Source organism: Erythrolamprus reginae, chromosome Z (assembly GCF_031021105.1).
Source record: "Erythrolamprus reginae isolate rEryReg1 chromosome Z, rEryReg1.hap1, whole genome shotgun sequence".
Lineage (NCBI taxonomy): Eukaryota > Metazoa > Chordata > Lepidosauria > Squamata > Dipsadidae > Erythrolamprus > Erythrolamprus reginae.
Window position 1 is genome coordinate 80,129,352 of NC_091963.1, and position 27,904 is coordinate 80,157,255.

At 48.0% G+C, this 27,904-nt stretch overlaps 2 protein-coding genes across 4 annotated transcripts in view; one reads left to right on the plus strand and one right to left on the minus strand.

The window, feature by feature from the left end:
- KIAA1143 (KIAA1143 ortholog) overlaps positions 1-13,817 on the minus strand; it is a 67,087-nt gene extending 53,270 nt beyond the window's left edge. The window contains exons 1-2 of one of the 2 annotated variants that reach the window (XM_070727385.1): positions 13,627-13,813; positions 12,402-12,540 (exon numbers count right to left, since the gene is read on the minus strand). In XM_070727385.1, coding sequence (XP_070583486.1) covers positions 12,402-12,540; positions 13,627-13,734 — 247 coding nt within the window. In that variant the 5' untranslated portion in view covers positions 13,735-13,813. Of the gene's footprint in view, positions 1-12,401; positions 12,541-13,626 lie in introns of both variants that reach the window. The other variant, XM_070727386.1, reaches the window with a different exon arrangement.
- A 134-nt stretch (positions 13,818-13,951) lies between these two features.
- The window catches only part of CTNNB1 (catenin beta 1), a 169,956-nt gene continuing 156,003 nt past the window's right edge, over positions 13,952-27,904 (plus strand). Inside the window, exons 1-3 of one of the 2 annotated variants that reach the window (XM_070727375.1) lie at positions 13,952-14,102; positions 15,637-15,919; positions 17,793-17,861. The gene's annotated coding sequence lies outside the window, so the exon portion shown is untranslated. The remainder of the gene's footprint in view (positions 14,103-15,636; positions 15,920-17,792; positions 17,862-27,904) is intronic. The other variant, XM_070727373.1, reaches the window with a different exon arrangement.

The following is a 27,904-nucleotide window of genomic DNA, read 5'->3' on the forward strand; positions in this document are numbered from 1 at the left end:
ATAAGACAGATTTCTACAAAGCTTGGGATAAATGGTACCTCTGGTTAAAAAAAAGGAATTATCTAAAAATTATTCATCAAGAAAAATATCCAACAAAAACAACTTGAAAAATTAGCAATCTACATCACAAATCATAACATCAAATTGAAACAACAAACTGTAAACATCGATCGACACGGACTTCAATTTTACAAAGAAAATAAACCCCTAAATCACTTATACATATTGGCACTAAAAACTACATTCAAAACATACCAACTACGAGCTCAAACTACAGGCCGCAAATCATGAAAGACCCAGCTCTAACGCTGGTTTTCGCTTATTTATCCCCCCCTCCTTCTTTGCCCCTTTTTCCTATCCCCCTTCCTTCTATATCTACTTCCCTCCCTTCCCAACCCTCTAACCTTCTCCCACTCCCCAATTACTACATAAGTAGATTGTAAATGTTAAAATGTACAGTATGCATATCCCTTTTGTCTTTCTGTATTTTGTTTTTATTGTACATATTCAATAAATTTATTTTCAAAAAAAAAAAAAATCCACATCCTGCATGGACTCCTGTAAGTGGCAGAGCGAAATCAAGAATGACCGGGCAAAAAAGAATGCAGTCGTGGAAGCCCTTACTGCCCATGCCACTGACTGGTGGGCTCGCTGCAGAGGCTGCTCAAATTTATGATCTTCTGGCTTGAGAGTCTCTGCCGGGTCCCCTAGCATGTTGGACCAAAAATGAAAGACAATGACGAGGCTGTCCACTGAGGGCACGTTCAGCTTACACTCTGCATTTGAGGGGTTTATTTATTTTATTTTATTTATTTATTTAGTCCAATACACAATGAGGGTTTTAGTGGGTATCTATCTATATATACATAGTAAAATACATGATGAAGGTTATAGAGGAGATACTCATAGTAAAATATATCTAAGAAAGAATAGAAAAGAAGGTATAGTAATAGAACATATCAATGAAAGAATAGAAGAAGAAATATAGGAATAGAAGGAAGGTATAGGAGATATAGGAGAGCAATAGGACAGGGGACGGAAGGCACTCTAGTGCACTTGTACTCGCCCCTTACTGACCTCTTAGGAATCTGGATAGGTCAACCGTAGATAATCTAAGGGTAAAGTGCTGGGGGTTGGGGATGACACTATGGAGTCCGGTAATGAGTTCCACGCTTCGACAACTCAGTTACTGAAGTCATATTTTTTACAGTCAAGTTTGGAGTGGTTAATATTAAGTTTAAATCTGTTATGTGCTCTTGTGTTGTTGTGGCTGAAGCTGAAGTAGTCGCTGACAGGCAGGACGTCGCAGCATATGATCTTGTGGGCAATACTTAGATCTTGTTTAAGGCGTCTTAGTTCTAAACTTTCTAGGCCCAGGATTGAAAGTCTAGTCTCATAGGGTATTCTATTTCGAGTGGAGGAGTGAAGGGCTCTTCTGGCGAAATATCTTTGGACATTTTCAAGGGTGTTAATGTCTGAGATGTGATATGGGTTCCAAACAGATGAGCTGTATTCGAGGATGGGTCTGGGAAAAGTTTTGTAAGCTCTGGTAAGCAGTGTGAGATTGCCAGAGCAGAAGCTACGTAGGATTAGGTTTACAACTCTTGAAGCCTTCCTGGCTATATTGTTGCAGTGGGCTTTGGCACCTAAATCTTTTGTTATTAGTATACCAAGGTCTTTAACCGAGTGGGGATTATCTGTGATAATTTGATTATTCAGTTCGTATTTGGAGTTCAGATTCTTCTTCCCAATGTGTAGGACAGAGCATTTACTAGTTGAGATTTGGAGTTGCCATGTGTTAGACCACTCAGAAACAGCGTCAAGGTCTTTTTGGAGAGTAGTTGTGTTATCAGTGGTGTTGAAGAGTTTTACATCGTCGGCGAAGAGGACGCAGTTGCTTGTGATGTAATCGCAAAAGTCATTGATGTAGAGAATGAAGAGTGTTGGTCCCAGTACACTACCTTGGGGAACACCGTTTTTAACTGGGACGGGGGGGTGGATATGGTGCTTCCTATTTTGACCACTTGTTGTCTGTTTGACAGGAATGCTGCAATCCAGCTATGGAGGGATCCTGAGATGCCATAGGATTTGAGTTTTAGGAGTAGTTTGTCTTGGACCACTGAATCAAAGGCTGGGCCCTGATCCCTGAGCCATTCACTATCTGGTGATCATATCAACAAATAACTTTGGGGAGGGTACAATCTCCTCCTCCATGGTGCATTCTAAGAAGAGCGGATCAATGTAATCCTGGGGTGACTGATCTGGCTCAGAAGACACTGGAGCCAGGCCTGCAGCTATCTTGGCCTTATGGAGAGGTCTGAACAAATGTATGGGGAAGAGCCCAGTGGTTAAAGGCTTTCCCCCCACCGCGCTCCCATTTGAAAAAGCTCAAGATCTGACCACACTGCCACCTCCAACCACTGGTATTGGTCTTCCTAAGCTGAGTGGTCTGATCCTTGATCACAATATTCCTCGTGGTCATACTTCACTGCTGAGTGAAGCCTATGACCATAATCACTGACTGATGTGTGCAATGGCATTTGTTGGGACTGCTAAATGCCCTCAGCAATTCCCTGCTTAAAGCCCTCCTGGACTATAGTCCGCATATGTTCAGGAAACCTGCTGCTGGTGGGGTGAAGGTCACCTCGGTATCACTCATTGCTGAGGCTCCTGAGGAGTATGGTGCTGGGACAGTGGCAGAAAGCCAGCATTGGGCACCATAGCTCCGTGTTGGAATTTGGGGCCACACTGTCCAGGTAGGACATGCTGTGGGCTGGAAATGAGCTGCCAGTGGCTTCACCTTTAGTGGCCGAAGATGGAGACCTGTATGGACTTCTTTGTGATATATATAGTCTGTCCAAGACCTTATGACATCTATGTTCAGCAGTGATGACTTTGCTGGATGTGGAAGCCTCTGAGGGTGTTTCCTTGGATGACAGGTCAGATTCCTCAGACTTCTGACAGCCTTTATGACTTTTGGTCATGGAGGCCTTTTCTGGAATAGAATCCTCAGATCCCATTTGAACTGATTTGGTATTGGGACTTAACTGCAACTAAGTGAGCTTGCTGTATCAGATCTTGCTGAAGAGCATGACCGTTTGAAAATGGGTCACAAAAAGAATGCTGATAGCCTCAGGATAAATTAATAATGCAGTCAGTTGATCCTGCAAGTGCCTTGCCTTGTGGGCATAGCTATGCCTAACCCCTTGTTTGCCTAGCATTTTGGCTGTGGCAGCTATCTCAGACCCCTTTTTATCCAAATCTGATAAATGTTGATTGGATCTGTATTTATCTTTTGATGGTTAGTTATAGTTCATTTTTTAATTTTAATTTAATTTAAATTTAATTATTATTCTTAAATCCTTCATTTAGTCGATCCCAGCGATGAAGGGTTAATCAGAGGCCCTTCCACCATTTCATTGAACTTACATAGGGTGGAGATGTACAGCTGAGTTAGCATATTGTTGGTAACTCACCTCATATCGTTGGATGATCTCACCCAGCGGTTTCATGTAGATATTAAATAGGAGAGGAGAGAGGACCGACCCCTGATGCATCCCAAAAAGAAGGGCCTAGGAATCAACCTCTGTCCTCCCACTAACACCATCTGTGATTGGCTAGAGAGGTAGGAGAACCACCGTAAAATGGTGCCTCCCACTCCCAACCCCTCCAGTCGTCGCAGAAGGATACCATGGTCGATGGTATCGAAAGCCACTGAGAGGTCAAGAAGCACCAGGATAGAGGAGTGCCCCCTATCTCGGGCCCGTCAGAGATAATCCATCAGTGTGACCAAAACAATTTCCGTGCTGGGTCTCGCTAATCCGTTTCTTCCAAGGTCCACAGGAGTTGGAGTGCCACCACTTTCTCAACAACCTTCCCAACAAAGGGAACCACATCCTTCAGAGGTCGCGGGAAGGACCCCTCACTCAAAGAAGAATTGACAATCATCTGGAGCCAGCCTTGTGTCACCCCACTACTGGCCGAAACCAGCCAGGAGGGGCATGGGTCCAGCAAACAAGTGGAGGGGCTCTTCGCTCCTATGGCTTGTCCACTTCATCAGGGGTCACAGGGTCAAACTCATCCCACACAATGGGACTAGGACTTGCCCCATTACCTTGCTTGATATTGCTCAATTGGAGTCCAGGTCTACCTGAATCTGAGCGACTTTGTCCAACAGAAACTGGACAAAATCCTCAGCTCTGCCCTGCAAGGGATCCTCCGCTTTCTCCATATCAAGAAGGGAGCGGGTCACCCTAAACAGGGCGGCCGGAAGATAATATGTGGACGCAAGAAGAGCGGAAAAATACGCATGTTTTGCTGCCCTTATCGCCACTAGATAAGTCCTTAATGTAGGCTCTTAGTAGTGTTTGGTCAGACTCCGATTTACTGGCCCTCCAGTATCGCTCTAGTCTCTTCTGGCGTTTCATCTCCCGAAGTTCCTTGGTAAACCAAGGAGCTCTTCGGGATCCACTGCTGCAGAGAGGTTGAAGAGGTGCAATCTGATCTAGAGCTCCAGATGCCACCCTGTTCAAGGCAAGCACTAGAGACTCCGCCGGAATGCAGACAAGGGAATCAGGTATCACCCCGAGCTCCCTCTGGAACCCGAGCGGGTCCATTAGGCGCCTGGGGCAGAACCACCTAATCAGCTCCACCTCCCTATAGTGGAGGATTGGCATCTTGTGAGCCGCCCCGAGGCTTCGGAGAAGGGTGGCATACAAATCTAATTAATAATAATAATAATAATAATAATAATAATAATAATAATAATAACAACAACCTTAAAGTCAAGCCTTACCAGGAAATGATCTGACCATGACAAGGGAGAGATATTTATGTCCCTTAAATTCAGATCATGTGTCCACTGCCCGAGAGAAAAACCACCCCATGAGTCGGGACCTCAACTACTTGGTTCAGGTCCATGGTTGTCATAGAAGCCATGAATTAATGCGCTAACCCTGAGGACTCGCCGAGCGAGGGCAGATTAAAGTCTCCCAAGACTATCAGCCTGGGAAACTCCACCACCAGCTCGGCTACTGTCTCGAGCAGCGCAGGCAGGGCTGTTACAATGAAGCTGGGAGGCAGGTACATTACAATAAGTCCACCTGAACCCCAAGGTCCAACTTCAGGAGGAGGTTCTCCTGCCGCCGCCCCACTGACCAGCCATGGTTGCCCCTGCTGCCGCCCAAGCCCAGCTGCCAGCCTTCTGCGGCTCAACTGTTGCCGACCCTGCCCATGCCTAGCCCTGGTTGCCCCGTTGCTGATCAGGCCCAGTCTCCGACCTATGGCGGCCCGCCTGCCACCCAGGCCCAGCCGCTGGCCTGCTCTGGCTCACCCATCACCACCTCGCTGCCCTGGCCCAGCTGCTAGCCTGCCAGCCACCAACCTGCCACAGCCCACCCGCCATACAGGCCAGCTTCCGGCCTGCCATGGTCCGCCGGACTGCACGGGCTCTCCCACCGCCACCACACTGGTAAGCCCCAGCTGCCCCTACCGCCGCCCAGCCCAGCCGCCAGCTTGCTGTAGACTGCCTGCCGCCTAGGCCAAGCCGCAGGCCTGCTGCAGCCCACCCGCTGCCCAGGCCCAGCCGCCAGTCTGCTGCGGCTCACCAGTCGCCAGCCTACCACTTAGGCCTAACCGCCGACTGCTGTGGCCCTCCCGCTAGCCACTTTGTTTGCTCCCGCCGGGTCCATAATTGGGGGGGCACGGCCCTGGCCCAGGCACTGGCATGCTGCGGCCTGCCCGCCCGTCAGCCCCAGGCCTGCGGCGGCCCACCCATCAACTACACAGGCTCTCCCGCCACCGCCCCGCTGCCCAGCCCTGGCCGCCCCGGCCGCAGCCCATGCCCAGCCATAGTTGCTCCTGACACCGCCCAGGTCCAGCCTCTGGCCTGCTGTGGCCCGCCCGCCGCCCAGGCCCAGCAGCCGCGGCCCACCCACTACCCAGGCCCAGGTCAGTCACGGCCCACCTGCCGCCCAAGCCCAGCCGCCGGACTGCCATGGTCCACCTGCTGCCGCCCCACTGCCCAGTCCTGGCTGCCCCTGCCCAGGCCTAGCCTCCAACCTGCTGCGTCTCACCCGTCGCAGTCCCGCTTGCCAGGCTCAGCCGCCGGCCCACAAGGGCTCTCCCGCCGCTGCCCCAGTGCCCAGTCCTGGCTGTCCCTGCCGCTGCCCAGCCCCTGGCCTGGTGTGGCTCACCCGTTGACGCCCCCCCCGCTCAGGCCCAGCTGCCGTCCCACTGCCCAGTCCTGGCTGTCCGTGCCACCGCCTGCAACAGCCTGCACGGGCTCTCCCACTGCCGCTCCACTGTCCAGTCTTGGCTGCCCTGCCCGCCGCCCAGGCCCAGATGCCGGCCTGCCGTGGTCCTCCGGCCCGCAAGAGCACTCCCGCTGTCGCTCCTTTCGCTGGCCAGGCCCAGCCGCCACCCAGTCTCAGCCTGCCTGCCGCCCAGGCCCAGCCGTCGGTCTGCTGTGGCACACCCGTCGCCAGCCTGCCTCCTAGGCCTACCCGCCGGCCTGCTGTGGCCCTCCCACTAGCCCTTTACCATGTGTTGCTGCCGGGTCCATAATCGGGAGGGGGCGGCCATGGAACCTGAATCTGGCCGCCGGCGCCCCACTGCCCAGCCCTGGCTGCCGCTGCCCAGGCCCAGCCAGCGGCCTGCCATGGTCCGCCAGCCTGTAGAGGCGCTCCTGCCACCGCCCTGCCGCCCAGCCTCGGTAGCTACCGCTGCCGAAGCTTAGCCACCAGCCCACACAGGCTCTCTCGCCGCAGCCCTGCTGCCCAATCCTGGCTGCCCCTGCCCAGCCTTAGCCTCCAACCTGCTGCGGCTTACCCATCGCCGTCCCGCCACCCAGGCCCAGTCGCCGACCCGTACGGGCTATCTCGCCGCCGCCCCACTGCGCAGTCCTAGCTATCCCTGCCACTGCCCAGGCTCTGGTCTACTGTGGCCCGCCCCGCTGCCCAGCCCTGGTTGCCCCTGCTGCCGCCCTGCCGCTGGCCTGCTAGTCTGCCGGCTCGCGCAGTCTCTCCAGCTGCCACCCCACTGCTGAGTCCTGGTTGCCCCTGCCACCTGCTACGGCCCGCACGGGCTCTCCCACCGCTGCTCCACTGCCCAGTCCTGGCTGCCCCGCCAGCCGCCCAGGCCCAGCCGCCGGGCTGCTGTGGTCCGCCTGCCGCCTAGGCCCAGACACTAGTCCATCATGGCCTGCCTGCTGCTGGCCTGCCATGGTCCACCGGCCTGTACAGGCTCTCCCACCGCCGCCCCAATGCCCACTCCTGGCTGCCCCTGCCACTGCCCAGGCCTAGCCTCCAACCTGCTGCGGTTCACCCGTCGCCGTCCCGCCGCCCAGGCCCAGCTGCCGGCCCGCACGGGCTCTCCCACCCCCCCCACTGCCCAGTCCTGGCTGCCCCACCCACCACCCAGGCCCAGCCGCTGGCCTGCCATGGTTCACCGGCCCACACAAGCACTCCCACCGCTGCCCCACTGCCCAGCCCCGGCCCCCCCTGCCGCTGGCCAGGCCCAGCCGTCACCCAGCCTCAGCCTGCCCACCGCTCAGGCCCAGCCGCCAGTCTGCTGAGGCTCACCTGTCACTGGCCCACTACCTAGGCCTAGCCGCCGGCCTGCTATGGTCCTCCCGCTAGCCCCTTACCGTGTGCTGCCACCAGGTCCATAATCGGAGGGGGGCAGCCATGGAACCTGAATCTGGCCGTCACCCTCCCGTCGCCCAGGTCCAGCCCCTTGTCGCCTCTCTCTCTGCCGTAGGGAGAGAGGAGAGAAAGAAGGAAAGAGAGGGAGTGAGAAATCTTAGGGGGATAGAAAGGAAAGAGGGAGGGAGAAAAATACAGAGAGAGAGAGAGAAAGATGGAGAGAGAAATATATAGGGGAAGAGATAGAAAGGAAAGAGAAAGAGAGAGAAAGGAAAGAAAGAGAAAAAGGGAGGGAGAGAAAGAGAGAGATAAAGAGATGGGGAGAGAAAGAAAGGAAAGAGAGAAAGGGAGGGAGAAAAAGAGAGAAAAGAGAGGGGGGAGATAGATTGATCTTGGCAAAGATGGAATGGACCAAGACAACGATCAAATGGACAAAGATAAAGATGGAATGGTCATCATCAATGTGAGAGATAGATGTGAGAAACTCTAAGATGAGCCAGACTTTTTGACTTATAATTAAATACATTTATGAATATATTGGATGTTGATAATTAATGTTTTTGATCTGAGACTGACAGACTAAACTTAAAGTTCACAAATACAGTACATCTTGGTATTTCTTGAGGGAAAGATTTATAATTTGCAATGGCTGTTGTAAGAGGCTAATCGTAGCAAGTTTGGGATGTTGAATGATTACTGTGTATTTGAAAATATACTATTGAAAATATAGAATTATGATGTCAGAACTTGCGTATGCGTGATAGCTTTCTTTCTTTTCTTTCTTTCGACTTCTATGCCGCCCAGTCCCGAAGGGACTGCTGCTCAGACACTATACTTTTCTGCCCACACCGGAAAAAAATTAGAGGGAACATTGTTCTCACTATGTTATTCTGTTATTTTGCTTGCCTAATTATTGACGTCACTAGCATACAAAGATTCCAACTGAAATTAGCATGATCAATAATTTAAAGAACAGAAGACTACAAATAGGCAAACCTAGGTCAGCCGATGTGCAAGGGAAGAAACAATGTTAAGCTTGTTTATATCTTATTTGCTAACCAAACTAATTTTTGAGTGGAAATAGTAAATTTAAAAGATATATTTTCCCCCAACTAGTATATTATGTTCACAGAAGGCTTCATTTTAATTTTACTATGTGGTATTCCAAGTGTAATACTGCATTCGGTTTTTGTCGCCACAGTGCAAAAAGGATGTTGAGAGACTCTAGAAAAAGTGCAGAGAAGAGCAACAAAGAAGATCAGTGGACTGGAGGCTAAAACATATAAAGAATGGATGCAGGAACTGGGTATGTCTAGTTTAATGAAAAGTAGGACTAGGGGTGATGGGATAGCAGTGTTCCAATATCTCAGAGGCTGCCACAAAGAAGGGGGAATCAGGTTATTCTCCAGAGCACCTGAGAGTAGGACAAGAGCAATGGGTGGAAACTTATCAAGGAGAGAATCAACTTAGAACTATGGAGAACATTCCTGACAGAACAATGAATGAATCTGTGGAACAGCCTGCCACCAGAAGTTATGAATGCTCCAACAATGGAAGTTTTTAAGATGTTGGGTACCCATTTGTCTGAAGTAGTGTAGGGTTTCCTGCCTAAGCAGGGTGTTGGACTAGAAGACCTCCTAGGTCCCTTCTAATTTTGTTGTTATTATTATACAAGGCAGTTAGAAAATGTTTCACATTTTAAAATATCTGTGCAAGCTACAAGAGACATCTCTTTAGAGGAACATCTTCCCATCTTGTAGACAGTAACCAAGAATAACCATAAACAACTTCTACATCTAGTATCCATGTGCTCCAGTTAGTTCCAACACAGATCGGTTTGACGTGCCTTGATTGTTAATGAATTATCTACTTTCAGTCTCTCTAGAACTTTCAGCTGACTTGCACCTTAAGGAGGTTGTTTCCATTTTTTTTTTTAAAAAAATTGCAAAAGCAAAAGCAACATCATTTAGCAGCAATTAAAAGTGCCTTCAATGAGACTTTTTAAAAATGCCATATTTTTAAACATTTTAACTGAAAATATAACATCTGTACAATACATTTATTGGGTTGGATTCTTTATTGGCCAAGTGTGATTGGGCACACAAGGCATTTGTCTTGGTGCATATGCTCTCAGTGTACATAAAAAGAAAATATAGATTTGTCAAGAAGCATGAGGTACAACACTTAATGATTGTCATAGTGGTCAAATAAGCAATGAAGAAACAATCAATATTAATAAAAATCTTAGGATACAAGCAACAAGTTACAGTCAAACAGTCCTAAGCGGGAGGAAATGGGTGATAGGAATGATAAGAAAAAACTAGTAAAAATAGAAGTGCAGACTTAGTAAAAAGTTTGACAGTGTTGAGGGAATTATTTGTTTAGTAGAGGGATGGCTTTTGGGGGGAAACTGTTCTTGTGTCTAATTGTCTTGGTGTGCAGTGCTCTGTAGCGATGTTTTGAGGATAGGAGTTGAAACAGTTTGTGTCCAGGATGTTGGGTTGCAGAACCAAACCAGACAGTTATAGATGTGAAGATAACAGACAGTCAGCAACAAAGGTAGTCAGGAACAGAGGTAATGTCAAAAAAGGGGAACAAGGAATGTAAAGCTGCTGGTTAGGGGGCTTATTTAGGCATACCAGCTGCCAAAGGTAGCCCGTGTCTACCCGCCTTTTTGCTGCTGTGTGGAGGCCATCAGTGGGTGAGAGAGAGAAAGAAAAAGAATTGGTGTCTTTTCACATCTGTGGCTCCCACGCACCCCCTAAAGTCCCATAAAGTCGTCTTCTAAATAGCCTCTCCCTCAGGCAGCCTCTCCCTCAGGCAGTATTGCTACTACGAGGGCTCGGCTGTGGACGGGTTAGCCCTGAAATGAAGGAACGGTTTTCTACCTCAGGCGTTTTAAAGCGGTACAAAGAAGTGGTGTGATGAACTTCAGTGCACTCTTGAACGCGCCAAGCGCTAAAGCCCAAGGCCTGGGGGTGGCGTTTTATAGCATGAGGCCCGGCGCTGAAACCAAAGCGCCATGGCCCCATTTCTAGGGACCGAGCTCCAGGGGTCCTGAGGCTGAGGGGGGGGTCTTCCTTCCCATGGTTTTCGCTCATGCTACACACTTGGAGCTCATCGCTCAGAGCGATGCCAGTTTTAATGCCGCCCTGGGGGAGAAGGAGGATACGAAGTGGAGCAAGTCCCCAACTCCTTGCCGAGTTCTCTCTCTCTCCTCTCCTTCACAGCTGCACATACTCTTTGCCAAAACTCTCACCGACACCTGTTAAAGGACTGAAAGCACCACAGCGCTGCTCTCCTCCCGCCCCCCTCAGTAGAAAACACCAAACAATGAGGAGCTGGGGGGGGGTAGACGGGGAGTGAGCTGATATTTTAATGAAGATTATCAGGGCAGAGGAGGCTGAGAGAGAGAAGAGAGGCTTCTCTGCGAGGAAGGAAATTGGGCGGGTTGGAGGAACAGAGGTGCTTCCCTCGGAGCCCGCAGTCGCCTCAGAGCCCCAGTTGACAATGGCCGGGTCTCCCATGGGTGGCTGGCAGGTGGTGGTGGAAGGCTATCGACCTTCCTCCTTCTCTCGAATCATGGCGGACGCGACTCTGGGCTGGGATCAGGTGACTGGCACGTCCCTGATCCCCTGTGCCTGCCTGCCTGCCTTCCTCGTTTCATCCTACAGCCGAGTCTCTTTACCTCGGCTGTCTCGGCTTCCTTCCAGGGGGACCGTGGGGGTGGTGTCTCCCTGAGTCTCTTCCTTCCTGGGCCACATGGGAGCTGCAGCTCCAGAAGCTGTGGCACCCACACCAAGTAGCCCAGGAGAGAGAGCAGCTATCCAGCAGGAGAAATAGCACTCGGCTCCTGTGCAGGGTTAAAACCCACACACCTTAGGGGGAACAGTAGTCAGCCTCCTCTTCCAGGAGCATGTCCCGGATTAGAGGGGCTTTGTTGGTTACTGACTTGGCGTTCAGCAGCAGCAGCCTGAGACCAAGGCCCTGACATTCCCTGTCACCAGCTATATGAGTTGAACTTGAGGGATCAGAACAAGGGATCGCTGTGAGATAGTGATAACTATGGTGCTGAAGAAGACTCCTGCGAGTTCCTTGGATTGCAAGGCGATCAAGGCGGTCAGTCTTAGAGAAGATCAACCCTGACTCCTCTTTAGAAGGCCAAATCCTGAAGATGAAACCCAAATACTTTGGCCACTTAATGAGAAGGAAGACCTGATGCTAGGAATGATTGAGGGTAAAAGGGGATGACAGAGAATGTGGTGGCTGCATGGAGTCACTGAAGTAGTCAGCATGAGCTTAAATGGATTCCGGGAGATAGAAGAGGACAGGAAAGCCTGGGGGAACATTGTCCATGGGGTCGTGATGGGTTGCATATGACTCCAATTAACAACAATAGAGGCACTTAAAAAAATATTTTTACTGTAATTATAATTCAATTGCTAATCAAATAAATCCTGTTACTCCTGTTAAGACTGATTAGGTCAGCACCTTTGCAGCATCTTTGTTTTCTGAATTATAATTTTTGCAATCAAAAGGTTGCAAAGCCTAGTGGATAGCTACAGGAAAAGATGAATCCCTCCTGTGCAGCCCTGTTTGTTTGTTTGTTTTATTAAAAAAACAACATCAGACACTTGCAAAGGATGGAAAACTAAACTAGTAGATTGGCTCCCACTACAGCAACGCTGTATTCTGCTTCTTTTCCTAGAGGACAAATGGTATAACAATAACTTGAGAATTAACAACTCCACAATATACCTGTGACTTCTTTGAGTTCCTCTTTGATATTTGCAACTTCTTCTGCAGTTAGATCTCCTTTTTTCAGTACAATCACCTGTGGTTGTTCATCTTCCTTATTACCTCCACTGTCATCTTCAGGAGCTGTAAGCTGTTCTCTCTGGAAAAGATGTCAATACCAATCTACAAAAATAGGTTACCCTTGGAAAAAAAACTTTACGTTGAGGGGAAAGAAAGTTGAGTAGGGTAAGGATTGCGCTAAAATGGTGATGTTGACCTCCTCTTCCAGAACTTTTCTAAGACTTCATATTGTGACCCTATCTCCTGTTTAGAGCAATAGAAAATTTTGATATCATAGGGGATGGGGTGTGTGTGCTATCATATATCCGGAGGGCAGTTCCAGGGGAATAAGGGAAAAGTGACTTCCACAGCAACAGAAAAAAGTGCCTAGACTTGCTATCTATTTCTAAAAAAATCTAAACTTTAATCCAAGGTTTTATCTTTTTTCAGGTTTGTTTCATAGTTTTTCTTTTTCTTCCTTTTCCAGTTTTGCCCTCAATCATATCTACACAGGTGTTTTACCATACTTCCACTATCCCAAAACCAACAGAAAATCATACTATTGTAAATTTCTATAGCATTATAAAGGATGGGACTCGAATATTTCTATGTAGCAAAAAGCCAGGACTCCTTATCTGATCCTAAACCTGCAACTTGACAAGATAATGTATAATAAGAATGTGTAAGTACTGCTAATTAGAAAATTATAGTTAATTTATGAGCTCAGAATCATTGATCTCAGAATCAATGAGCTCAATTGAGCTCAGACTCTCAGTCATTATGCAAAACAGAAATTAAAGTGAGATGTCACAACTGCTTCAGTAATCGCAATTCCAGCACACCAATTATTTGAATGTGGTCATTAAGCAAGCATTATTCCATTTAAGGAGGAAGGAGGACTGTGGTAGGGTGGGAGCTTTCGTTCTGCACAACTACTTTCCACCTCGCGCTGAACTAAACGAAAGACGGGATGAAAGGGAGGGCACAAGGAACAGAAACAGAAGGGCGGAGGAAGTCTATGGAGATTTTCAGTCGTCCAGGTTATGGTTATTCCAAAGGTGCTTTTTCAAGAGCCGAAGAGGGTTCATGGATAAGAAGTGAAACGTCTTCAAAGAAAAACTAGAACTCCAGTTACCTCTTGAAAAAACGCCTTTAGGAGAAGGGGGGGGAAGTTTGATACTGTTACCTTGGTATCCACGGTGGGCCCCTCTCGATAGCCGATTAACTCTTTGAAACGACTCAGGAAAGGGGGTTCGGCCGGCTTCACATACGAAATCCGATTCTTTTTGCTCATAATCGTGGATTGAAGAGACTGCGCCTCCAGTCACTCATCTAACTAGTTTCCGCACAGGTCACGTGGGAGGAGCTGCTCTCAGCGACCTCCTTTCCCTGCTTGCCAATGGTTGCTCCCATCTTGGCTTCAGCGCAGAAACAGAAGCTTCCTGAGCGACTAATTTAAAGAGGGCGCCATTTTGCACGGAGGGAATGTTAATGTTTAATTGAGACGAAACTGGAGGGGAGGAAAAGAAAAGATGGCGTCCGAGAGCCCAAGTGGCTAAAAGAGGACGACTAATGAGAGGTTAAAATGGGTCTATAGGAAGAAGACGAAGCTGAGAAAAAGCTCTATCGGAAGCTTGAAATAGAAATGATCAGGAGAGCCCTGTGAGCATTAACTCATTAGCTTCCAGTTGCCACAATTATACATTCTTTGCTCGCATTGCCGTTTTTAGAGTTAAAATTAAAGAATATCAGCCTGTGAAATACAGCCCCGGGGTATTAGCTGGCCCTGTTTTTCATTCATTAGAATACTAATATTTAGTGTAACTGTACTGATAATGCAATATATTTGTAACATAATATATATTTAAAATGTCTACAATAAGTTGTAATTTAAAAACGCTGTCTGATTCAGTGCACACAAATTCTGCTTTTTCTTACATCAATTAAGGAAACCTAAAATAAATTCATGGAAGCCAAGTCTACTTAGAGCAGAGCTCTTCAAACTTGGCAACTTTCTGGGAGCTGAGGTCCACAAATCTTAAAGTTGCCAAGTTTGGGAACTCCTTATTTAAAGGGTCATGTAATGCATATTGATTGTAAGATTTGGTGTCAAGGTGGAAATTACTCTGATTTGCTTCAGAAAAGCTGTTATCAGAAGTTGGATTCATGAACCCAAAGGCGTATTCAGTCAGTTTAATACATTTTTCTCCTGACTCTGAAGTAACAAGAATATGCCAGTACATAATTTTCTGTGTTTTGCTAGCCAATGAAGGAGGCTAGAAGACAGTGTTCCTGTATCCATTGTATCCACTAAACGCTTTCCTCTAGGTCGAGAGTGTTAGAAAAATTTTCCTGGTCCAATTTTTGTGGTTCCAATTGTAAGATTTGGTGTCAAGGTGGAAAGTACTCTGATTATAAATAAACACTGCTTGGAAGTAGTTTAAGGAATGGTTGAAGGTAGCTTACATTGTTAGGATGTTTAAGATGTGCAGATTGAGATACATATCATGCCTGGACTTTGATTATGAGAAGTAAGTTTAAATGTGTATCGGAAAGCAGGAAACTCTTAGTGTTTAAGCTTTTGAAAGTGGTTAGCATGGGAAATTTGTTAATTTTGGGGGGGAGGGTTGTTTGTTTTTTCCCTAACACTTGCCTGTCTCTGTTTGGAGGTCTCATTATCTGGCACTAAAATTTCAAATATGAAAAGTTATGATTATCTTGGCAATGCAGCAGTGGTTTTTCATAGATTTTTTTCAATTTTATTTTAGAATTTCTTCTAAGTGGAGTAATGTCTCATACCTACAGAGCCCCACCTTTTTTATTCTTATTGTATATTGCAGTTTACTCTTATCTTCTTCCTTTTTAATCTTACTGGCAAATTTGTTTCTTCTAAATGTTTCAATACATTTAGGCATTGCTGCCATGGTATTAAAGATTTTCTTTTATTTATTATATTTCCATGGTGGTTCATCTCAAAGTAAAAACAAAATTGAAACAGTAAACAAAAGTGCAGATAAACAAACACACAACTTTAAAAAGCTTCCACGTTGTCCTACATAATCCCCTTCAAGGGAGAGAAATAAATAAATTTATATGTATACAGGAACACTGTCTTCTGGCCTCCTTACCAAGAGATTGACTTTCAAAACAGAAAATTATACTGACATAGTCTTGTCTTCACCCATTTATGCACCAGGAGGCCAGACAAAGAATAGTGGATGGAAGATACCAAGTAGAGAGAGGCAGGCAGCAGAGGTAGAGCTGCTCCTTTCGAAGTGGAAGAGACATCTCCAAAGTACCTAAAACAATGAAAAAATACTAAAACAACTACTGAAGAGGTGCCCACGGGCTCCTACCTTCTAGCAGAAAGCCTCCACAGAGCTCATCTAGAAGAGAGCTGAAGGACTTCTAACGGAAAGTGTCCACAGGGCACAGCTAAGAGGAAAACCTTTGGATCCTTCAGCTATCCTGATCAAAGGGTAAGCAGGGACTATTGAGATGTTCATGCGGGACGGGTAAAGACCATTTGGGCTAATAAGGCAAGCTTAAACTACTAGGTACAGCTTTGCCATCAGCTTCAAGAGGACTGTTCAAAACTGCTTAAAATTTCAAAGTGCTGGCTGTGAAGGAAGAAGGGGGGGTACTGTACATTTGAAAGCCATTGTTCTTGCCTGTTCCAGCTACGGTGTTCCCTCCATTTTCGCGGGTTCGAACTTCGCGAATAGCCTATACCAGTGTTTCCCAACCTTTTTTGAGCCGCGGCACAGTATTCACATTTACAAAATCCTGGGGAACATTGGGGGGGGGGGTGTTTTGAAAAAAGTTTGGACAAAAAAATATCTCTCTTCCTCCCTTTCGCTCTATTTCTCTCTCTCTCCCTCTTTCTCTCTCTCCCTTCCTTCCTCTTTCTTTCCCCCTCTCTCTCCATCTCTCTTTGTTTCTCCCTTCCTTCCTCTCTTTTTCTCCCTCCTTCTCTCTCCCTCCTTCCCTCCCTCTATGTCTTTCCCTCACCCTCCTTCCCCCCTCTTTCTCTCTCTCTCTTGCTTTCTCTCTCTCTCTTGCTGTCTTTTTCTGTCCCTCTCTCTCTCCCTCTCTCTTTCTCTCTCTTGCTATCACTCTTTTGCTTTCTCTCTTTCTCTCCCCCTCTCTCCCTCTTTCTCTCTCTCCCTCTCTTGCTATCTCTTTCTCTCTCTTTCTCTCCCCCCTCTCTCCCTCTCTTTCTCTCTCTCCCTCTCTTGCTATCTCTTTCTCTCCCCCTCTCTCCCTCTCTTGCTCTCTCTTTCTCTCCCCCCTCTTCCTCTCTTTCTCTCTCTCCCTCTCTTGCTATCTCTTTCCCTCTTTCTCTCCCCCCTCTCTCCCTCTCTTTCTCCCTCTCCCTCTCTTGCTATCTCTTTCTCTCTCTTTCTATCCCCCCTCTCCCTCTCTCTCTCTTTCTCTCTCTCCCTCTCTTGCTATCTCTTTCTCTCTCTTTCTCTCCCCCCTCTCTCTTTCTCTCAGCAGCGGCATTGGGCGGAGCTCCGGAATGGAGGCACCGACCGGCGGCGGCTGGACATTTTGCTGTAGCCATGGGGCGACGGCAGGGTGATCAGCTGTGAGGCGGAGCTCCGGAAGGGAGGCACAGACGGCGGCGGCTAAACGTGTTGCTAGACGCCGTACATATCTAGCGCTGGGCATGGACGTGCTGCGTCCATGCCCAGCGCTAGATATGTACGGCGTCTAGCAACACGTTTAGCCGCCGCCGTCTGTGCCTCCCTTCCGGAGCTCCGCCTCACAGCTGATCACCCTGCCGTCGCCCCATGGCTACAGCAAAATGTCCAGCCGCCGCCGGTCGGTGCCTCCATTCCGGAGCTCCGCTCACAGCTGGCCATCCCATACTGCCCGCTGCCGCCGCCATCACCCTCCCGCTGTGCGCCGCCCCTCCCGCTGCTGCTGCCCTCCCACCAAGCCCCAAAGCTCACCCGCTGCCATCACCAGGGAAACTCCAGCCGGGCGGGGCGCTGCAGCTGCTGGAAAATTTGGAAGGCGCAAAGAAGGAAGCTCAGCTTCCAGTCTCACGACTTTTTGCTCTTCGCAAAAAGTTGCGAGACCAGAAGCTGAGCTTATTTCTTCGCGGCACACCTGACCATGTCTCGCGGCACACCAGTGTGCCGCGGCACACCGGTTGGGAAACACTGGCCTATACCACGGTTTTTCAAAAAAAATTAATTTAAAAATGCTTCACGTTTTTTTTTCTATACTACGTTTTTTCCTGCCCGATGATGTCATACATCATTGCCAAATTAATAACTTTTGCAAATAAATAACAAAAAAAATTAATTATTGTTAATAAATAATTATTTATTTATTACTTAGATTTGTATGCCGCCCCTCTCCGAAGACTCTATGTTTATAAATATCAGGATAACTGTGTCTTATTCAGTGGTGAGTAAATGGTTTTTAAGGGAATGGGAAATGGTAATTTAGGGGTTTAAAGTGATACTGTCCATAGCCAAAAATGGTGTATTTACTTCCACATTTGTACTTCGCGGAATTCGACTTTGGCGGGTGAAAATCGAGGGAACACTGTATTTGCCTCTCTCTTAAAGTTTCAAACTGCTTAAGTGAAGTTGTTAAATATCACCATGACAACCAGGTTGTAAAGAGGCCCACAGAGCAGGAAGCCATAAACCCAGTCAGGGTATTGTTTAAAAGCCAGTATTTTTCTTTCGCTAAGTACAAACTATGCTGGGATTTCCACAGTAATCCCCAAAGCCAGCAAGCCCATTGTCAGCTGAACCCAGAAATAAGGAAATAGCCTTAATTAACCTGGATTCAACTGGTAACTAAAAGACTTTCCTGAAGCACTAAACATCCCCCCTCCCCACATCCTGGAGACAGCTGCTGTTACAGAACAACACAAAGCATCATTCCACATGGCACATCCCAACACCCTATCTTCAGATCTGCAAAGCCTTTCCCAAACCACACCTCCCCCTTCTGATTGCATCAAAGAAGAAGCCTAACTTCTCAAGCATCCTTAAGCATCTGGAAAACATCACTACTCCATTCCATTGCCTCTCCCTCTCCCTCCAGTGCCTCTCCACTGAATCTCAAAGCAGACATGCCAATCAAAAAGAATATACAACAACAAGCAACAATTGATAATCACAACTATCAATGCTTTAAATGCAACGACATTATCAATGATCATGATCATAGTTCCCTGTAAGCTGCGCAGTGTGCTATAGCGCAGAGGTTTCTACTCGTCGGCCCGGGAATTTCAAATTTAGCGCGGAAGACCGACCTCCGTGCTGGAATTTGAAATCAGAACGGTTGCTGCTCTACAACATAGGGCAGCAACAGTTCCTTAAGCAAAGGCGGGAAACAAAGTGCAAAGTGGCCAATCACAGCAGGCCCGCTTTCTTCCCCGCCCCTTAAATCCTGGATTTTCTCCTCCCCGCCCTCCGGCAGCCAAACGGTTGTTTAGCTGATGTCGGGTAAGGTAAGAAAATCGGGCCTCTAAGCCTCGGTGGGGTGGGGGTTGCCGCCGGACTGCCGAGACGGGTGAGGCAGGGCTGGTGGCGCAGCCCACCGCTAGGCCTCTAAGCCTCGGTGTGTGTGTGGGGGGGGGGGGTTGCTTGCTGCCGACCGGGTGCCTCGTCGGTGTGCGTGTGTGGGGTTGCCGCTGACTGCCGAGAGTGACGCAGCAAAGTAAGAGGTCTGGTGGCGCAAGGCCTCTAAGCCTCGGTGTGTGTGGGTGGGTGGGTTGGTTGCCGCCGACCGGGTGCCTCGTCGGTGTGCGTGTGTGGGGTTGCCGCCACCCGCCGACTGCCGAGAGTGACGCAGCAAAGTAAGAGGGCAGGTGGCGCAGCCCACCGCTAGGCCTCTAAGCCTCGGTGTGTGTGTGGAGGGGGGAGGTTGCCGCCGACCGGGTGCCTCGGTGTGTGTGTGTTCTAGGCCTCTAAGCCTGGGGGGGTGCCGACGACTGGGCGTGTTACCTTTCCGCGGGGCCCTCTTACTTGCGCCTTCCGACTTTTCCGGCAGCTGCAGCGCTCCGCCTGGCTGGAGTTTCCCTTGCGGGGGCCGCGTATGAGCTTTGGGGCCCAGAGGGAGGAAGGGTGGCTGGCCGGCAGCAGCGGCACCGGGAGTAGCCGCCTCACAGCTGACCACCTTGCCGCTGCCCCACAGCTAGTCACAATGCCGCTGCTGCCGCTGGCCATCCTTCCTCCCTCCGGGCCCCAAAGCTCATACGCGCCCGCCGCAAGGGAAGCTCCAGCCTGGCGGAGCGCACCGCAAAATAAGAAGAAAAGGTCCCGCGGAAAGGCGGGGGGAAGGCGCGCCTCACAGCTGACCTTTTCTTCTTGTTTTGCGCTGCACTCCGCCCGGCTCGAGCTTCCCTTGCGGCGGCCGCGTGTGAGCTTTGGGGCCCGGAGGAGGGCGGCAGCGGGAGGGTGGAGGCACCGGCACCAGGGCGGGCAGTAGCCATGAGACGGCGTCACGGTGGTCGGCTGCGAACCCCAGGACAGAGGCACCGATGCGGCGTTTGTACGTGTTGCTACACGCCGTACATGCTGGCGTTGCCTGGCTGGCACTTGCCTCCTGGCTGGGCCGGGACGGAGGCTCCAGCCCCATGCCCAACGCAACGCCAGCATGTACGCTGTCTAACACGTCCAGACGCCGCGTCGGTGCCTCTGTTCTGGCCGCCGCTATTGCCCGGTGCCGCCGCCGCCACCGTCCTCCCGCTGCCGCCGTCCACCCTTCCTCCCTCCGGGCCCCAAAGCTCACACGCGGCCGCCACAAGGGAAGCTCCAGCCGGATGGAGCGCACCGCAAAATAAGAAGAAAAGATCCCGCGGAAAGGCGTGGGGGGGGGAGGCGCGCCTCATAGCTGATCTTTTCTTGTTTTGCGCTGCAGTCCGCCCGGCCGAAAACAAAACGGCTCCAAAAGTCGGCCGGGCTCCCGGGAGGCAGTGCGCGACTGTTTCCTGTTCGCTGCAGAGCCGCACGGAGGCGAAGACACGGTGCCCGGCCACGCTCCGCCTCCCGGGAGCCCAGCTGAAAACAAAACGGCTCCAAAAATCGGCTGGGCTCCCGGGAGGCGGAGCGTGGCCGGGCACCGTGTCTTCGCCTCCATGCGGCTCTGCAGCGAAGAGGAAACAGTCGCGCACCGCCTCCCGGGAGCCCGGCCGACTTTTGGAGCCGTTTTGTTTTCGGCCGGGCGGAGGAGGCGCACGGAGGCGAAGACACGGTGCCCAGCCACGCTCCGCCTCCCGGGAGCCCAGCCGATTTTTGGAGCCGTTTTGTTTTCAGCTGGGCTCCCGGGAGGCGGAGCGTGGCCGGGCACCGTGTCTTCGCCTCCGTGCGCCGCCTCCACCCGGCCGAAAACAAAACGGCTCCAAAAGTCAGCCGGGCTCCCGGGAGGCGGTGCGCGACTGTTTCCTCTTCGCTGCAGAGCCGCCGGGCAGAGGCGAAGACAACGGCGCCCTCCACTCTCTCTCCATCTCTCTCTCTCTCTCTCTTTTTCTCTCTGTTGCCGGCGTGGTGAACGAGAGAGAAAGAGAGAGAGAGAGAAAGGAGGGGAGAGAGAATGAGAAAGAAAGCGAGAAAGTAAGCAAGAGAGAAAGACAGGGAAAGAAAGCAAGAGAGAGAGAAAGAGAGGGGGGAAGAAGGGGGAGGGAAAGACATAGAGGGAGGGAAGGAGGGAGAGAGAAAGAACAAAAAAGAGAGGGAGGAAGGAAGAGGGATGGAGAGAGAGGGAATGAAAGATGAAGGAAGGGAGAGAGAAAGGGGGAGGGAGAGATAGAAAGGAGGGAGAAGGGGGTATTTAGGGAGAGGGAAAAGGAAGGGCTTGAAGAAAGGCAGGGGGAAAGAAAGATAGAAAGGAAAGAGGGAGGGAGTGATAGAAAGGAAAAAGGGAGGGAGGAAAGAGGGAGGGAGAGATAGAAAGGAAAAGGGGAGGGAGGAAAGAGGGAGGGAGAGATAGAAAGGAAAGAGGGAGGGAGAGATAGAAAGGAAAGAGGGAGGGAAAGATAGAAAGAAAAGAGGGAGGGAGAGATAGAAAGGAAAGTGGGAGGGAGGAAAGAGGGAGGAAGACATAGAAAGGATAGAATTATGCATGCAAGAACTTGCTCATGTGTGATAGCGCACGCCCACACTTACTTACTTACTTACTTACTTTATTTATTTATTTATTTATTTATTTATACTTATATGCCGCCCAGTGCCAAAGGGACTGCCGCTCAGACACTATACTTTTCCGCTCACCCCGAAAAAAAATTAGAGGGAACACTGATCATGATGGTTTCATAAAATGCCAAACCTGCAACCAGTCTGCACACCACAACTGCCTCAATATTTCTAAACATATTGCCACCTTTCTAAAATCACATTCTTCATTTCTTTATATGTGCTCATCCTGCACCCCCAAGCTAAATATACTCAGTAGTTTGTCTGATGAGATTAACACCTTAAAAGAAGCCATCAAAACCCAATAAGCATTCATAGAAAGTATTGAACCAAAACTTCTCAAAACCCAACAAGCATTCACAGAAAGTATTGAATCAAGACTTTCATCCATGGAGAAAAATATCCAAACACTGATTAATCCAAATCCACCCAACAAAATACTACTCACCACTCCACCACCCCAACCTCAACCACTTTCAATACTCCAAAACCCCACTAAATCTGCCACTGATATCCCTACCCTAGCCAAGGATGCCATGGAACGTGAACAAAAACGCCAGAATGCTATCCTCTTTGGTCTTGAAGAAAGCCAGGAATCAGATATAAGAAAAATAAGAAACATCATCCACCTCCATCACTCACATGCACAAACAATCACCCCAGAAGACATTTTGGAAGTTACCAGAATTGGACCTGAGCACAAGTATAATGATGGCTCAATATCCCCCCGCTTCTGCAAAGTGGTATGCAAAAATGAACAAATAAAACAGCAATTCATCAAGACCATTAACTACATTGCCAGAAATAACAAGTCTTTCAACAAACTCAGATCCAGACCAGATCTTTCTCTCCCCCAACATATTCGCTCTTGTGAACTACGGGCAGAACTCAAGAGATGCTATGAACTTGGTGAAACAAACCTTTACATAGATTACTGCACGGAAATGCATCAAACCCAAAACCAATAATCCTCCCTACATCTTCCAATCTAACTTCTTCCAACCTACCATCTCACAACATCAAACTGACACCTGCCAGACCACCATCCCACAACAACAAATGGACATCCGTACCACCTCAAACAAAGAATAGGAAAGTGTGCCCCTCACTTCCTCTAACCACCCCAAAACCAATCCCCAACACAAGACCAATCTCAAATGTAAACTATTAAATGCTAGAAGTTTAGTCAACAAGATGTCTCAATTCCTTCTTCTACTTGACACCTCCAACTTCGATATAATTTTTATATGCGAAACATGGCTAAACACTTCCTACCCAGACTCCATTATTACATAAAAAAACTACCATGTTTTCCACTCAGACCGTGAATCCCGCAGAGGAGGCGGAGTAGCCATGTTCTAGAAAAAAATCGCTGAATCTAAAAACCCCCAAAGTTGCACTGGATTTATCGGTACCTGAAACTATTGTCTGTGATCTATCCCTAAATACCACAATTCGCTTCTTACTCGACTACAGAGCCCCAGACTACGATATCGATATCGAGTCTGCGGAGAGGGGCGGCATACAAATCTAAATAATAAATAAATAAATAAATAAATAAATAAATAAATAAATTATCCACATTACTAACGTGGGCAACCAACTGTCCATATCCCATTATCTTCCTCGGAGACCTCAACCTACCACACATTAACTGGACCTTAAATGAATGCAGCACGGAACCCATCCATTATGCTATTTATAATACCGTCACCTTTCAGAGTCTCGACCAACTAGTAACTAACAATACCAGACTTGATAACTGTATGGATCTCATCTTCTGCAACAGCAGAAGTGCAATATATGGCTTACAAATAACAGAACCATTTTCCAACAGCGACCACAGCATGATAAACTTCAGTCTTAACCTAAGCCACACTATGATCCACCAAAATAATACAACACTAATTCAATTTCAAAAAAGCGAACTACAGACTCATTGAAGCCCACCTCTCAACATTAAACTGGAAAATTCTATTCTCTAAATGCTACACTACTGATTACCTCTACAGCACATTCCTACTCAAAATGAAAATTATCATCAGACTTCATGTACCTCTAACATGTACCATAAACAAAAAAAAATAACCTCCCCAACTCAATAAGAAAATTACAAACAAGAAAAAAATCTTTCTGGAGGAAAAACAAAAAAGGACAAGTTTCCAACTTCAAAAGCCGATATAAAAGCATTTGCAATCAAATAAAAGCAGAATGCCTTAACTACTACAGCAAACAAGAGGAAAACCTCCTACCCACCAAATCTAATAGAGCTTTCTACAACTTTGTCAGCAATAAACTGAAAGACTCTAGACCTATCCCACCTCTCAAAGGACCCAAAAACAAAGAATACCACGATGATTCAGCCAAAGCAAACCTCCTCAACTCTTGCTTTGGCTCATCCCCCAATTTCATCAATCGCACCTCAAACTCCCTCAATGACCTAACCCAAGTAGACTTTACTGAAGACTGAGTTGAAAAAGCATTACGTGACCTTAAACCTTCTCTATCAGTCGGACCGCATGGCCTATGTGCTTACTGCCTAAAAAAAGGTCTCGTCTGCCATAGCTGAACCACTAAGCATAATTTTCGAAAAATCCTTCAGAACTAAGCTATGGTCGAAAGCAACGGTCATCTCCATCTTCAAAAAAGGAGACCCCTCTCTTGTAGATAACTACAGACCAATTTCACTATGCTGCGTCCCATGCAAAGTCATGGAATCAATTATAAACAAATCAGTTACTCTCCATCTAGAAACTAATTATTTGCTCTCTAACAAACAATTTGGTTTCAGAAAAAAAATTATCCTACAACCTGCAGCTCCTCCACTGGAAAAATATATGGACAACTCATCTAGATCAAGGGAAATCTATAGATGCAATTTATATCGACTTCTGCAAAGCCTTTGATTCAGTGGTCCATGACAAACTACTCCTAAAACTCAAATCTTATGGCATCTCAGGATCCTTCCACAGCTGGATTACAGCATTCCTGTCAAACAGACAAGTGGTCAAAATAGGAAGCACCATATCCACCCCCATCCCAGTTAAAAGCCGTGTTCCCCAAGGTAGTGTACTGGGACCAACACTCTTTATTCTCTACATCAATGACCTTTGCGATTACATCACAAGCAACTGTGTCCTCTTCACCGACGATGTAAAACTCTTCAACATCACCGATAACACAATTACTCTCCAAAAAGACCTTGACGCTTTTTCTGAGTGGTCTTAACATATGGCAACTCCAAATCTCAACTAGCAAATGCTCTGTCCTACACATTGGGAAGAATAATCTGAATTCCAAATACGAACTGAATAATCAAATTATCACAGATAATCCCCACTCGGTTAAAGACTTTGGTATACTAATAACAAAAGGTTTTAAGTGCCAAAGCCCACTGCAAACAACATAGCAAGAAGGCTTCAAGAGTTGTAAACCTAATCCTACATAGCTTCTGCTCTGACAATCTCACTCACTCACTACCAGAGCTTACAAAACTTTTGCCAGACCCATCCTCGAATACAGCTCATCTGTTTGGACCCATATCGCATCTCAGACATTAACATGGCACCGGACCAGATTATCTTTGGGACCGCCTTCTGCTGCATGAATCCCAGCGACCAGTTAGGTCCCACAGAGTGGGTCTTCTCCGGGTCCCGTCAACTAAACAATGCCGCTTGGCGGGACTCAGGGGAAGAGCCTTCTCTGTGGCGGCCCCGGCCCTCTGGAACCAACTCCCCCCAGAGATTAGAATTGCCCCCACCCTCGCCTTTCGTAAGCTACTTAAAACCCACCTCTGCCGCCAGGCATAGAGGAACTGAGATACTCTTTCCCCCTAGGCCGTTACAATTTTATGCATGGTATGTCTATGTCTGTTTGGTTTTTATTATAATGGGTTTTTAATTGTTTTTAGTATTGGATTATTATTATATGCTGTCTTATTACTGCTGTTAGCCGCCCCGAGTCTTCAGAGAGGGGCGGCATACAAATCCAATAAATCAATCAACAATCAATCAATCAATCCCTTGAAAATGTCCAAAGATACTTCACCAGAAAAGCCCTTTACTCCTCCACTTGAAATAGAATACCCTACGAGACTAGACTTTCAATCCTGGGCCTAGAAAGCTTAGAACTAAGATGCCTTAAACAAGATTTAAGTATTGCCCACAAGATCATATGCTGCAACGTCCTGCCTGTCGGCGACTACTTCAGCTTCAACCACAACAACACCAGAGCACACAACAGATTTAAAATTAATATTAACGCTCCAAACTTTACTGTAAAAAATATGACTTCAGTAACCGAGTTGTCGAAGCGTGGAACTCATTACCGGATTCCATAGTGTCATCCCCAAACCCCCAACACTTTAGCCTTAGATTATCCATGATTGAGCTATCCAGATTCCTAAGAGGTCAGTAAGGGGTGAGTACAAGTGCACTAGAGTGCCTTTTGTCCCCTGTCCTATTGCTCTCCTATATCTCCTATATATGGGGTTACGGAGGTTCGCAGCTGGCAACCGATTGCGGGTTACTCACAAATCCAATTGAGAGAAAAAACCTTAAAGAAAGAGGAGTACACACAGGAATCAAACAATTGCCGAGCAATGCATGCATGTCAATAGTCTCACTTAAACAAAATGTGGACACATTAATTTGTTGAGCCAAACGCACCCACAGGTTATACGTAAGGCGTTGCGATAGCTCATGAGGATTAGAGGACATGCGTGATTGAGGAATGTGTCTCCTTACTCTATTGAGGAACCCACTTAAGGCCCCACTAGGGTATGTGAGGAACTTAGGACCCACCAGACCCCTCTGTTCTGTAATATATAATATTGCATTAAAAAAAATAGCAAAACTAACAAACAATGCAATAAGTACACAAGGATAAAAAAAGAGTGATAATTAGCTGTTTTTTGATGAAGCAACGAATATCCCCTGGGAGATTCTTCATGTTCTTCGTAAGGCGGTGGTTGCGGGTGCCCCTGCCCAGTCTCCAGGTCAGGCAGGGGGTCAGCCAGTTGTTGGAGTGCTGTCATCTCTGAGTTTCCCGCAGGAATGAGAGGTGTGTGTGAATGTTCATGTCCCCCTTTTGTGCCTGTATGTTTAGGAAGATATGGTCTTACGTGTCTTCCTGGTACCCATAGCACCCGATCGTCAAGCTGTATTGCAGCATAGCCTCGTCCCCAGGTGATAAGATCTGCTGGGCCTCTCCAGGTGAGATCTGGTAGCTGACGATAGTAGACCAAAGGCCTGGGGGAGGAAACTGGAACTGTGGAAAAATGACGAGTCGTAGCAGAGGATGAAGGAGTGCCAGTCAGATTAAGAAAGTTGAGAGTATATAAACAAATAACTAATTAAACTTAACTAATATTAAGATCTGATTTTATACTATTAATTATTAATTTTATCAATTTTTTCTACTTTCTATTTTATATGTATTTATTGTGACATATTTTATTAGTGTTTTTAACTATTAATTTAATTCTTTTTTAATACTACTGGGGGGGTCTTTTAATTAATGGATGATTGGGGTAGACATAATCTTGTGCATGGAGTGAATGATTGGTATGAGTGTGATGGTTGGGGTGGGTGGGAGTATGGTATGAATGAGAAAATTGGAAATAGTATGAATGACGGATTTGGCCCACCTGACGCTGGAGAGGCGGGAGGAGCGGGGGCACTAATCTCTGGGGTGACAGAGGGTCAGAATATCCCGGTGTTGCTGGGGAGAGGCAGATATGGCTTGGGCCACAGACTTAGCCGTTCCAGGGGAACGAGGGATCGTTGCTTAATAATGATTCCTTGTTCTGGCTCTGTGAGCTCAACCTTGGGTACTGGTGATGAGTGTAATTCTGGCCCTGGGCTCAGGTTGCTGCTGCTTAATGCCAGGTCGGTGGTAAATAAAGCTCTCCTCATCCGGGATTTAATCCTGGATGAGGAGGCCGACCTGGCATGTATTACTGAAACCTGGCAGGGCCCAGAGGGAGGAGTTCCTCTCTCTGAAATTTGCCCAGCTGGGTTTCAGATATGGCATCAACCTCGACCCCAGGGAAGGGGGGGAGGAGTGGCTATTATAGCCAGGGAGAGCCTTTGCCTACGTAGACTCATTACTCCAAAGATTGCGGGCTGTGAGTCTCTCTTGATGAAGTTGGACTTAGGGGTTCAGGTGGGCTTGTTTCTCACGTACCTGCCTCCCAGCTGTGTGTCAAAAGCCCTGCCTGTGCTGCTCGAGGAGGTAGCCGGGTTGGCGGTGGAGTTCCCCAGACTTATTGTCTTGGGGGACTTCAACCTGCCGTCACTC